General features: G+C 42.9%; 1 protein-coding gene and 1 long non-coding RNA gene across 3 annotated transcripts in view; one reads left to right on the forward strand and one right to left on the reverse strand.

The window, feature by feature from the left end:
• The window catches only part of LOC308595210, a 173,604-nt gene that overhangs the window by 151,337 nt on the left and 7,953 nt on the right, over positions 1-14,314 (reverse strand). The window lies entirely within an intron of this gene.
• Positions 415-14,314, forward strand: part of GABRA2 (gamma-aminobutyric acid type A receptor subunit alpha2) — a 74,355-nt gene continuing 60,455 nt past the window's right edge. Inside the window, exons 1-3 of one of the 2 annotated variants that reach the window (XM_081208965.1) lie at positions 415-883; positions 1,769-1,856; positions 5,389-5,504. In XM_081208965.1, coding sequence (XP_081065091.1) covers positions 1,789-1,856; positions 5,389-5,504 — 184 coding nt within the window. In that variant the 5' untranslated portion in view covers positions 415-883; positions 1,769-1,788. Of the gene's footprint in view, positions 884-1,109; positions 1,857-5,388; positions 5,505-14,314 lie in introns of those variants that run through there. The other variant, XM_081208966.1, reaches the window with a different exon arrangement.

A 14,314-nucleotide genomic window follows, 5' to 3' on the forward strand; every position in this document is an offset into this window, starting at 1 on the left:
GGGAGACGACGCTCGCCTCAGGCCGGGCCGTTGCCACGCGAGCTAGAACCACGCACGCCGCGGAGGCGTCTACCTCACAACGAAAAAAGACCACCCCCACCAAAAAAAAAGCCCTGCCAGACGGCGACTCCACCGCCGCCCGGTTGCTAGGCAAGGAGGAAGGCGGGGGGGGGGGGAGACACGATACGACGCCCTGCGTTAGGGCCCGGCCGAGCCCACGCCCCGCTCCCGGGTGCCTCGGGGCTCCTCCTGCCCCGCGGTGCTCCAGCTGCAGCAGCAGTGGCACCGGTGGACCACAAACGGCTCTTTCCCCTCACGGTGTCTCTCCCTCTCTCTGCGGCTCCGCCCCCTCACTGTCCCCGTCCCCCCCCCCCCACGCCACGCACCCTCCTCCTCCCGCCTTTCCTCGCTGGAGCCCCCGGGGGCGCGTGCCAGCTGCATCCGCTGCCTGCGCGAGCACGCGTTTGGCGCGCTCGCCCTCACTCCCTCACACACACGCACACGCACGCGGTCGCACACACGCAGAGAGAGAGAGAGAGAGAGACATACCCATATACCCCGGACTGACTGACTGACTGACTGCTGCTGCTGCTCTACGCCCGCCTCGCGCTACTGCTCGCCTGCTTTGCGCGCGCGCGCACATGCACACACACGCAAACACACCGCTGCTCTGGGTCCGCTTCTCTTCGCAGGGGCTGCTGCAGTCGTCTGGAAGCCTCCCCCCTCCCTCTGCCAAGTTTCCTTCTTCTTGAGCTCCCCCCCCCCCACTCTCCAGAGCCTCGCTAGGGAGGACTCCCTCCTCAAGCTCGCCAAGTCCTTATTAATATTATTATTATCCTTTATGTTTTGGCTGCTCCTTTGAGCGCCTCCTGGTGCTCCCAAGGTAGGCTCCCTACTTGCTCTCCCTCCCTTCTTCTTCTCTCTGTCCCTCTCCCTCCCCTCCCTTGGAATGAGTGGTTTCCAGGGGTATGTACCAGAATGAAAAGGAGATGTGTGATTATGGGTGGTTTGCATTGGGGAGAGGGAGGGGGGTGATAGAGGATGCTTTGGCTTTGAACCTTTCCTCCCCCCTTCAGCCTATTTGAGTGAGACATTTGGAAGCTGGGGGGGGGGAGAGGAGGCTTCTGCAACTTTGCGCTGCGCCGCGACTGTTTTCGTTGTTGTTGTTTGCGAATTCCGCCTCTCTATGAATTCTCTCTCTGGACATCTATCTCCGTGACTGTGGCAGTTATTATCTTTAAGCAGCTGTCAAACATGTTCAGCATTCGGAAAGAGCTGGGCTGCCTCGGTTCACGGCAGTGTCAGTGAACCCCTTTGCAAATGCCTCTCTCCAACCCCCCCCCCCACCTGCCACATCTTCCTAACAAAATTTTTGCTTGAAGATGTAGCGAAACCAACCGAGGAATTACTGATGGACTTTTTTTAATATATAAGAAAAAGATAGGGGGAAGTCTTGGATTTCTTTCTATTGCATGGGAGTGAGGAGGAACAGCAACATTTGCTGCATCTGCTCATATGTCAGTTTTGATTATGCACTGCATGTAGAACAACACATGATCTGGGAGGAGGACGGAGATGTAATAACTTGTTAGTGTGGGGTGGTTGTTGTTTTTTTTAAGCGGGGGAGTGCTTCAGCGACCCATGGGTCCAAAGTCTTCATTGAAGTGGCATCTTTTTGTCGGGTTGAATTGAAGGCATCGCTTGGTTGGGAACTGATTCAAAGCCAAGTGTTTTCTCTCTCTCTCTCTTCCTCCTCTTACATCGCTAGGAAGAGGAAAGGAAGCAGCTATGAAGAGGAAACTGATGTTCTACATGATGCAGTTGGTTCTCGTTTTGTTGGCGTGCTTCTCTGCAAGGTGAGAGGAGGTTCTGCTTCTTGATCAACGGCAACAGAGATTGCCTTGTTTGCTGCTAGTTAGTGCCGCTCATATACACTGGGGTTTGGGCAAGAAAGCTGTTCTTTAAATATAAGATCAGTTGGTACGCAGCACAGGTGAAGTAAAGGAGGAAGTCCTGAGGTTGTTGAAATGTTAATAACTTGTGTCAAACAAGTCTTTCTAAAAGCCAAATGACAGTTTTCGTGATGCCTCTGGAAAGAAGAGCACTGTACAATCTTTCTGTGCAGCCTTTGAAGCTATGCAATGTTTTCTGGAGTCATTGTGTCACTCTAGTTATATCACGCCAGTCCTCATGGAGAATAAGGAACAGGAAAGAAACCAAAACACTGAAGATAATGGGATATTTTGCATGTGGACGTGGGTTGGAATGGGGAGTATTTTTGGTCAACATAACAGAACACGGAGACATTTAATATTTAAACCTCTAGGTGGAGATAGTATACAATTCCACAATCCCATAAAATAAAACAATAACCTGATTCATTAATCAACTTTTGATGTTGCTTAATAAACTATATATCTAAAATGATGGCATTATAAAAGGCAACTTAAAATGCATGCTTAGGTTTGGTTTTACCTGGCACCTCTATGCATCCAATTAATGATGATTTCTAACTTCATTTTGCTCATAGATCACAGCTTGGGCTGCAGTAGCATTCTGACTATAACATATTTTTGCATTTTATTTTCCTCAAAATCATAAGAAACTCATCTGATAGTGAAAAGCAATGCATCCAATTTTAGCCAAGTAATTGGCGATATATTTCAGTGGCTAGAATTAAATGCTGCTTTGAGGTTTTGATGTTTTCGGTTTATCTAGCCAGCAAGGATGCTGCAGTATTAGTTAAGCCACAGTGGGCCTGGTCCTTTTACTCAAGTGAGTAAGTCTCATTGCTGCCAATGAGTCAACATGTGTACCTAAAGACTACTACATTCTTCTATAATTTTCAGGATTAGACTCTGATAGGAATATCAGTGTTAGTTTTTATCTAATAATTTGCTTACAAAACTAGTATTTCTTTAATACTGGTAAAAATATCTGCTTGTATACAACATGCAAGTGCTAACAATAGTATTTTAAATCTTATTGACAGCTCACATGTGAAATACTAAAGTCAAATAATTACTTGTAAGCGAAGGTTCCTGAAATACCACAAACTGCAAAAAACAACAACCCATAAACATTTAAATGCTTTGTCCATGTTGTTGAATATTCCTATTTTCTTAATTTCTCAATAATGTTTTATCCATATAAAAGTAGCATTGTTTTACTTGATTATTTACTTTGTTTTAGTTCAGACTGTGCTCACATTACAGAAATTGCCTCAGAAGGAGGATAGCATTAATCATGCATTCAAAAAAACCAAATGTCAGAAATAACTGTAGATTGTTGGGGAAAGACAATGTATATCATATTCTTTTTATGCTAGCTGAATATTTGGAACTTGTATGAAAGGGGCATCTAAGCATCATAAATTTGAAGCAAAAATTTGGTTGTTACTATAAGGTTCATGGGAAAGATCCATACAGGGAGCAGAACTGACGTCCAAAGAAATACAACAGGGCCTTGGTTTGGATTTTCCCAGTTTAAGAGACATTCGCTTTTCAGCACCAGTCTTAAGTGGACAACAAATGAAGGAAGTCACTGTGTTTGCTGCTGCTTTTCAGAATGGGGTGAAGGAGGATCGGATTACTTTTCATTCCTTTTTTTCTCCATGGCATCTTCAAAACTGAATTTTAAGCTTTTCCTTCTTCTTTGCCCCCAATGTTTATTATCCTGGAAATCCGTTGAATTAATATTTTTACCACAACCGCTACAATAATTTAACAGGATTTGTTTTAAGATCCATACATATTTTAGACTCTCTTGTGGTTTGCTGCTTTTCTGTCTCATTGCAACTACCCATGATTTACAAACATCAGAAGCCAGTTTTATCACGACAGCTTCTCTCCATGTCTTGTGTGCTACATGGTCACTGAGTGAAAGCATAGTCAGAATGCCTTCTCAGAAGATGGCAAAGGTGGTCCAGGATGAAGACCATGCTTTTCACATCCTGATATTCCTTCCCATGCAGGCGTTCATTATAAAGAAATAGCTGCAGTATTTTGTTTAATTGTATTTAACGGTACAATTGTATTTAACCATAATGAAGAAAACCAGAATTCCCCAGTCTTTTCCGAAATTCCAGTATTTTATGTCTTTCTCATCAACAAATGTATGTGCCCCAGTTACATTGCAGTTCTGTTTTATTTTTTAAAAACTTTTTATAGAAAAAATAAGCATGTAAATATTACCTGCTGGTCCGCCCCACTTTCCCAAATATATTTATATTTCTCCATTGCCTTGTGAAGGAGCACCAATAGCAGGTGTCAATGGCAAAGACCTTACAGTTTGCAACCTGTGTCATTGGGATGCATATGAATTGTTTCCAAGGCCTTGTCACTCAGTGAATGCATCAAGGCCTATGAGTCCAATAAGGTCCCTACCGGCTAATTCTTTCCAGTGTTCGTTCCCTGCTTTGCTACAAGGTTTCTTGGGAAAGGAAGTGGGTAGCAGGAGGTCCTGACTGACAGTGATCCAATTCTTGGAAGGACCTGAACTTTTATTAGAAGAGCTGTGGCTTAGCAGTAGAGCATCTACTTTATGCAGAAGGTTCAATCCCTGTACGTATCTCTAGATTGGGGATGGCAGAATCCCCAGTCAGGGCAGACACCATTGAGCTAGATGGACCAATGACCTGACTCCATATAAGGCAACTTCCTGTGCTCCATGGTGTATTGGGCTTAGTGGACAAAGATCTACTCTTGAGTTTGCTGTTACAGGTTTCACCTTACTATGTGCTTCAGGTATTGCAGGTAAATACAACTGGATGCATCTCTTGTTTGCAGCACTTATTTCAAGTGTTGGCTTGTAATCAATTCTCAGAGAAGTTGTAAGGAAGTGGACAAAAGTGATATGGGTTGCACCAGTGATTTTGCCACTATTTTCATTTGTTTTAAGTTTTTTAAACACACGCACACACACAAACACACATGTTGCCTTGCTAGATCATACCAAGGGTCCAAGTTGGCCGGAATTCTGCCTCCAACAGTGGTCAGCCACTTTATTTTCTTTGATTGCCAGAGAAGAAATTGGAAGAAAGAGAAAAAGCATACCCAGCTGGGGTGGGAATTTAAATATCTAGTAGGAAAGTTTTGGATAGGCTTGGCTGAGGAAGCAAGCATACCTAAAACAGAGAAGGACATGGTGAATGAATAAGAAAAGGGAAATGGTAAATATTAACATTGCTCACATGATGAAGTGTGGTGGCTAAAGTTGGGTCCTAAAAATGAAAAGCTAAAGAATGTTGATTATTTGCTAAGAAAAGGGTGGCATCTTCAAATAATTTGTATTAAATGCATATACAGAATATTCAGAGCTAATAAATACTAACAGTGTAGTAAATGTACATAGAACATATTTAACATTTTTTTTTAAATGTCTGTTTAGATCATCATCGGTTGACCCCAATGAAGATGAAGCAAAAAATAACATCACCATCTTTACAAGAATTCTAGATAGGCTTCTGGATGGTTATGATAATCGTCTGAGACCTGGATTAGGAGGTAATGAATAACACTTCATTTTGAAAAACAAAAGACCTCATTGGGTAATTAGAATTCTGGTGCTTAACATGTTGATAATTTTGCCTGAGAATATTGACCTGTTCTTCAACCCAAATAGTGTCTACTATTTTGATACTAGGTTTAGGAAAATTGAATCTGTTTATATTTCTGAAAGTGTGACAACTTTGTAGCATTTGATGTTTGCCATTTTGTTCATAGCCTGCATTATTTTGATTGTTTTTTTTTAAAGATAATAGTTTTTACTAAGGGTTTTTATGTTACAAAACAAATAAACAGGGAAAGGTACATCTATTTGGTTTTGACTGCACAGGAGATCATTACAGCTGAGTAATCCTGTATAAATAGTATAATCACCCCAAGGGTCTGATGTGGGTACTTTGTATTATACAGGGGTCAAGCCTCTGACCATTAAACCGCCACTGAAATCATTGGAAGGATTCCCAATAACATCATGGTGAAATAACAGTGTGGTTTTGTTCCTTTATAAGCATTTGTTAAGGTCAATAAATGGCAGCTCTGTTATGGGTTACCTTTGCTTTAGCTCAGAAAGAAAGAGGGTGAAATTTGGAAATGGCTCCTGCAAATTGTTTACATGTCCATCTTTCTCCTAGATGTCAAACAACTTTTCTTTTTTCTTTTTAAAAAGCTAAACTTTCTTAATGGCAACCTATCTCTTGCTATTCAATTGCCTCCATCAATTACAATGGTTAATAGTGTATAAACATAATAGCTAATGGCACAGACTGTTCAACTAGGTCACTCCCCCTTCCAATCCTGTGGGACTTGTTTATCCACAGCAAGATGTTTAGGTTACCCAAACCTCTTTCATCTTGAGGACACAGAGCTGCTTGTGCCATAGATCAGTGTTTCCCAACCACTGTTCCGCGGCACACTAGTGTGCCGTGAGATGTTGCCTGGTGTGCCGCGAGATGTTGCCTGGAGGGAGGCGGGCGAGTCGGGCGGCGAGAGGCGGGGCGGTGGCGGCGAGGAGAGGCCGCCCAGCGCGGGGCTCTCGCCGTCTGCCTGCCTGCGAGTTCGGCGGGCAGCGCCTCCGTCCGCAGCGCCCGCCTCGCGGCTCTCATTCCCTGCCCCTGCCAAAGCTCACCCAGCCAAGCCGCGCTCTCCTTCCTGCCTCGCTTTGCTGCCTCCTCCCCCCCCCCAAAGCTTGGAGGTTCCCCGGCAAGGGGGAGGGAAAAAAATTGAAACTTACACTTTCGTGCGTCCCTCCCGGCGTGACGCTGCGCGCTGACGTCATGGGGCTGTAATGGTGGTGTGCCTCGAGATTTTTTTCATCAAACAAGTGTGCCTTTGCCCAAAAAAGGTTGGGAAACACTGCCATAGATTCAAGATCAAAAGTATTTTGAGCTAGAACTGCAGAGCTCGGTGTCAAAGCATCAGGTTCCTCAGATTCTTGTCACAGGCCCCATAGGTAAAGATCTACAGAACAAGAGCCCTTTGGCTCTCACCTCTTCCTCAAGCAGCTCTCAGATACATACATACATGAATACATACCTACCTACCTACCTGCAGGGTGACAGGAGCAAGACAAATAAACTCAGCTTCCAGCTTCAAAGTGTTTCCACTCCTGCCCTTTCCACACCAGCCTCTGGCCCAAGCAGCTCTCAAATCAAGGCAAGGCTGACTGTTGATGGCAGCCCTGGAAACAGCAGTCATCCCCAAAAGCAAAGCAAAGGGGGGAGGGAAGCAGCGAATACAGTTGCAGCCAGCAGAAGAGTCTTTGAGCACAAAAGGGCTCCAGCTGTTGTTCTTCATCCTTGTGCAAGGATCAAAAGCAAAGCAGCCGAGGCACAGTTAGCTGAAACAAGATAATCTACCCCAGCTTTAAGTAGTTTTCAAATGGTTCCAAGGAATCTTAGTGTTCCTCAGAAGTTGATCAGGAGTTCCTCAATGTGAAGATGACTAAAGCTTCCCTCAAAGATAGTTGCCCACCACCACTATCAATTCCTCCCTTGCAACACACAGCTGCAGAGTCGCTCTTAATTCTCATGAAGCAATGGTGACACTCAAGATATATGGCCCTCACTGCACTTGACCTGAGCACGAACACTCATGTGGCCTTCCAGATGTTACTGCTTTCATTCCTCACCTTTAATCATGCTGGTGGGGCTCACAGGAGTTGGCGTGAAACATTACCTGAAGGACCACAGGTTCCCTTCCCCGGTGTACCAAAGACACAGATCCCTTTACATTAAAATGAATGACTTACTGGTTCTTATGAAACCATTACAGTTGTTGTGAGGTGTAGAATAGTAAGCATAAAATACACTTTTAAAAATGCAGTGTGGCTTGTTTGTTGCAAGTTCATCTTGAATATATCCAAAACCAAACCACGCCAAGAAGCTTGCTTACCACAGTCCGCAATCAGAAATGTACAAGAGGACTATCTGTCCCCCACCAGATGCTGGGTTCACCAGCTGTTATAATAGAATGCAGGGGTGAAAGCTGGTTGTTTTTTTTTTTTTGAAGTACTTAAGTTGCAGTGAATGTGCATGTCAAGATGATGATACCATAAATGTGCAATGTGGGCAAAAAGGGATAATGATCATATAATCACTTTTGCTATGCTGGCTTAAATAAAATTTAGATAAATTGCTATGGTTAGGTGAATTTTCTAACCCAGGAGTACTGAAAAAACGGGGGGTGGGGGTGGAAACCTGAAATGAAATGCCAACTCCTTATATATGAACCTTCATTGGTTTTTATTTTTTTATTTTATTTTTTTGCTTATTGATGGAAATCCTGCAATGAAATCTAAACAGAAAAATTGTAAGCAATCTCACTTAGATGCAGTCTCTGGAGCAGTTTTGCTGAGAATAGAACTGAAACCAACAAGTGCTATTTTTATGCAAGGAGGCGAGGCAAAAGCTATTCTGCATGTGCTGGAAATGTATGGCATTTAGCACGGTGGGGAAAATAAACAGAATATTTTGTTGGTGCACAAATTTGAAAAAGCTGATTGATTTCTTCTTTGATGATGGGTGAATATAGAAAACCAGTTTTCCTTGTGGGGAAGCCTCTTCATTCTTTTCTTAGAAGTGTGCCAAAGCATGTTACAGTGCAGCAATATAGATGACTATGCCTGTTTTTTGTAGTATTCTGTGGTTGCTTTTGCTCACTCCAGTTACCAAGTAGTTCTGTTGCCATGGAGAACCGATGTATTCTTCCATGTATTGCTGCAGTACGGCTTTGTCACAACTTCCTGGCTCTTTGTTTAAGAAAGTAGATGGTTTAATATGTTCTCACAGTCTTAACGTTTTGTTCATACTGATAATGGTGTTACTACAAAGGGCTCAGTAATTTCCTGCCCCCCCCCTGTCTCTTTGGATTTATTCTCTTTCTGTTGGGAGGGGGACACCCAGTTTCTTTAAACAACAAAAACAAAAAAACAGAAGCTTGCCTTACTGTTAAGTTCTAAAGCTAGATACTTTGTGCTATCCTAACTATTCATGGCAAAAATTTAAAATTGCAATTGAGATGGATGTGTGAATATGGGCACAGCCAGGCCTAGCACTACCATCTGGAGGTGCCAGACAAATGTCTGACACCAATACAGTGGTACCTCGGGTTAAGAACTTAATTCGTTCTGGAGGTCCGTACTTAACCTGAAACTGTTCTTAACCTGAAGCACCAATTTAGCTAATGGGGACCCCTGCTGCCGCTGCGCCACCGCTGCACGATTTCTGTTCTCATCCTGAAGCAAAGTTCTTAACCTGAGGTAATATTTCTGGGTAAGCGGAGTTTGTAACCTGAAGCGTATGTAACCCGAGGTACCACTGTATGGTCCTCATCACTGAATAAGTGCCCCGGTTTGGCCTTCTTGATAGCTCCAGTTGTAACCACCATCTTTATTTCCACGAAAATGCATTTATTTATTAAAAACATTTAGAACCGACCTTGTAAAAAAAATAAAAATAAATGTGAGGATGGCAACGAGAAGTGCCCATAGCAGCTGAATACAAAAAGACACAGGATAGCTTTAAAAACAACTACAGAGCAATCTTAATTCCAGGGTGGAGCAGTGTAGCCGTACTGCATCTGTAGCCCCATTGCTCACACTGACCAGGATGGAGGTTGGGTTGGGAGGCAAAACCCTGCTATTCGCTGCGCCAGCCTGGAGCTTGGATACTGGCCAGGCTCACATTCAGCACATTGCTGTCAAGTGGTGGCAGTAGGGATGGCTCAAGTTCCAGTAGATCAGGCTTCCTCAACCTCGGCCCTGACAGTAAGAGCTGTTCGACAGTGGAATTTGCTGCCAAGGAGTGTGGTGGAGTCTCCTTCTTTGGAGGTCTTTAAGCAGAGGCTTGACATCCATATGTCAGGAGTGCTCTGATGGTGTTTCCTGCTTGGCAGGGGGTTGGACTTGATGGCCCTTGTGGTCTCTTCCAACTCTATGATTCTATGATTCTATGATTCTATGTTTTGAGGCTACAGTTCCCAGCATCCCTGACCACTGGTCCTGCTAGCTAGAGATCATGGGAGTTGTAGGCCAAAAGCATCTGGAGGGCTGAATTTCAGGAAGCCTGCAGTAGATCCTGGGCTGGGTCTACCCTCATAATGCCTAACTTTGGAGCTTTCCATGGGCTACCAGTAGGGGGGATTTCAGCAGCAGTAAATCTACCCACCATGTTTTTAGAACGTGAAAGAGCTTTACATTGGAGGCATGGTGGAGGCCAGCGGAGGTTGACAGAGCTGTTTCTTCCCCCATCCAACCACACACAGATACATCACCAGCATGGTTGGTTAATCAGGGGTTTAGCTGTAGTCTTAAGAAATCACCAGAGCAATAAAAACAGTTCAGTATAACAAACTTAAAATACCAAAACATATCAGTACAGGATCTAAAAGCCTTTTGTGGCCAGAAAGGCTAACTAAACAGGATGGTTTTAGTTAGAAACTCAGATATATAATCTAGGTGCCAAATACCTCCTCAAACCAAGGTTACAGTCACCAAAACAGAATGTCTAGTTGTCATTTTTGTGCAAGTCTTATTTTTCAAATGATGGGCTGATTGACAGATTATCAGTTAAACATATGGCTAGTTCAGATGACAATCTTGATCTAGGTTAAGAGCTTTGAGAACTTGAAGAAGATCCAGGGACAGTCCACATATATATTGACCTACTCTGACCTCTTTTTCTTAATGGCGATGCAAACCATTCATAACATAAGAATATTCTTCACAACTGTGAGCAGGGCAGTGGGCTAGGGTAAGTGAACCATAGAATTATAGAATTATACAGTTGGAAGGGACCCCAAGGGTTGCCTAGTCCCATCTCCTGCAATGCAGGAATCACAACTAAAGCACCCATGACAGATGACCACCCAACCTCTGCTTAGGTAAAGGGTAAAGGGACCCCTGACCATTAGGTCCAGTCGTGACCGACTGGGGTTGCAATGCTCATCTCACTTTATTGGCCGAGGGAGCCGGCGTACAGCTTCTGGGTCATGTGGCCAGCATGACTAAGCCACTTCTGGCGAACCAAAGCAGCACACGGAAATGCCGTTTACCTTCCTGCCGGAGCGGTACCTATTTATCTACTTGCACTTTGACGTGCTTTCGAACTGCTAGGTTGGCAGGAGCAGGGACTGAGCAACGGAAGCTCACCCCGTCGCAGGGATTCAAACCGCCAACCTTCTGATCGGCAAGCCCTAGGCTCTGTGGTTTAGACCACAGCGCCACCCGCATCCCAGCTTGCAGTCTAGTGTTTCCCAATTATCGGTGCTTATGCTGCATTTTTTTATTTTTATTTTTAGATTTGCCTTGAGAGCATCTTTAAATCTCTATTTAAAGAGGTTTTTGTTTTTTAAAATTCTGCACAGCTCTACTCAAAATGGTGGCACTGGAATATAGAGGGCATATAGGAAAGGTAGAGAGCACTGTTCATGGATGGTACAGTCTACAGAATCTGCCACTTTCTGGAGCGGGATTGCAAAGGTGCAGGTGCAAAGTAGGAAACCACTCATGTCTAAATTAATCAATGTGAAGGAATTCTCTCGTAAGTTTCCTGCAACCAGATCCATTAATCTGCTTGCCTATAGTAACGCTCACTTTAAGTTGATATCTTGCTTCTGCAGTATGAAGAAGAAAAATAGGACTCAGCTATACAGCTGCAAATAAAACGTTTTAAATGTGTTGTAAAGTGCAATATACAAACGTGACACTAGATGGTGGCAGTGAGCCACGCCAACTTCAATGTATTTTTCAAAACTTTTTTTTTAAAAAAGGATTTTCACAGCGGGTTGTTTTTTTAAAAAAATATATGTGCGTAGATTCCACCACAATTAATTGGTTCAGGTGTAAGCTAAAATGCTCATGACAGCCAGTAAACTAGAATTCACTGTTGAAAAGCCAGTGTGCTTTTGGAAGCAACTTAGGTGTTTTTTAAACCTTTGCCCGCATGGCCTATGGGTTAGGAAGGCATGCTTTGCCTCTGTGTTGTGTTGCATTATACACAAATTACTAGGTGTCACTATGAGATGGAAGCATGAACGTGAAGTGTCTCCCAACTGTTAAAATGCATCTTTTGATAATGTATGCCAGGGTAGCCAACATAGGAACCTCAGGATGTTTCAGGACTACATTTACAATCATTCCAGATTGTTGGCCATGGTGGCTGGGGCTGATTGGAGCCCAGTAACATCTAGAGGGGACCTCATTGATTGTCCCCTATCTATGGCCCTATGCCGTAAATTCTATCTTTGAGTAGGCAATAGGATTCTTTTAAAAAATGGCATTAGCTGTTTTGCTGATTTATTTTCTCCCTAATCATGACCCTTTAGAAGAGAAGTCCAATAACTTTCCCAAACAGTAGACCATCATCTTTTCCTTACTATATGTATACATTCCTCTTATTCCTTGCTGCTGTTTGTCTTCATAGACAAATTTGTCTCTGGCAGATGAGAGGTGATCACATGTTGAAGCAAACAGATGAAAATGTCAAACTGGAAAGTTTAGAGAGTCTGTATAATAAGTTCTGAATATACATTTTCATTTTTGCCACTGACTATTTTTTTATGAAGGCGCCTCAGTCTCCAAGCAGCTGTGTAAGATACAATGGCTGAACTGTTGGGTTGCTCTACAACACACTGACTATGCAATAACCTGTTTATAACAATAGGCAAGGCATTTTGGAACTAAATTACTAAATAGTCTAATTATTTCTAATTATAGGATTCTGAGAATTGCCATCTTGTTCTGTGTTTTGCTCATGTTCTTTAATGCATGACTTATTTTATTTTTTAATCAGCTAATAGAGAGAAGACATTCTTGTTTTTTACACTGGCTCAAAATCCATCAAAGCCAGTTTTGTGAAACTGGTTGATTATATGTAATTGCTCCAATATTTATCTGGTGAAAAACATTGTCTAAGAAAGGATTAGATGTGTTCAAGCGTAGGACATATCTGTCCATTGCTAACAGTTAAAAGAACACTCTACATTCAGAGACGGTGTACTTCAGAGTACTTGATGCTTTGGGCATGCAAAATGGAATGGCAATTTCCGTCATGCTCTCTTGTGAGCTTCCTATGGGCATTCGGGACAATTTGTGTCACAGTTCTAGGCTCTTGGTGTGGTCAGAAAAAAGCATTTTAGTTCCAGAAATCCTGGTATGAAGTAATTTGTTGCAAGCACGCTGCTGTACATGAGGCCTTCCCTGTTCAATACATGGTTAGTGCTGGTGCTGTCAGCTTTGACGATGCCAAACATTTTGAAATGAATTTGGTGTCCAAGCTGATATCAGTGTTCGTATAGATCCACCTGAGGAATCCAAAGCTAACATTCCAAGTTAAGGAAGACATAGTGAGAAAGAAGTTGGCTGTACAAAGGTCCTCACATTTAAATTAACAAAAAGATGTGTGTAAAGTTTAGCATTGCAAGCCTACATGTTGTTTTAGTCAAATCCGTGCCGCTGAAGCTGATGGGTGAATTCAGAAGTTATTTTCCTGAATTGTCATACTTTTTACTTTTACAATATTTTAGAACTAACAAATGAAGCCAGCTTTAAAAGCAATGGTATCTTCCACTCTTACACATTTATTTATTTGCCTAAAATATGATCAAAATACCTTTGCTCTAGTTGAAGCACTGAAATAAGATCACTCACCGATTTATGAGTTGCGGTGTACTGATCAATACAATATCCAGTTCCTAAATAGACATATTAAAATTGCCCTGTCCATAGGACATAGGACTACTGAAGTTGTTTTCCTTAAGTGAGGTTTTCCAGAATAGGATCTGCAAGCTTTCTAAAGATGGGATTAGTACTGTATACACTGATCTAATGTTGTGCTCATGCTGACCTCTAGTGACAGGAAATCCTTCACCTGAATGGCTATGTGGGCTTCTTTTATTACAGCCACAGTTAGCTAGGCGTGACACATCTCTACAACAAGTCTGGCAATATTTACTAACCTGCGAATACTATTTCTTCAGTAGGAAAAAAAAAATAAATTCTATTCTTGTCACTATCGTTCACTTTCAAGATGGAATCAGTCTCAATAAAAGCAACAGAGCTGTGATTCTTTGTACATTTAACTGATGGCCTACTGAACATAATGGGATTTACTTCTGAGACAACATGCATAGGATTGCATTGCTAATGTACCATAAGACAGTAACATACCCTCCAACATTTCTCTGATGAAAATAGGGATGTCCTAAGGAAAAGAGGGAGCCTAGGACTTGCTGATCAGAAGGTCGGCGGTTCGAATCCCCGTGACGGGATGAGCTCCTGTTGCTCGGTCCCTGCTCCTGCCAACCTAGCAGTT

Source organism: Podarcis bocagei (assembly GCF_964188305.1).
Source record: "Podarcis bocagei genome assembly, chromosome: 9".
Lineage (NCBI taxonomy): Eukaryota > Metazoa > Chordata > Lepidosauria > Squamata > Lacertidae > Podarcis > Podarcis bocagei.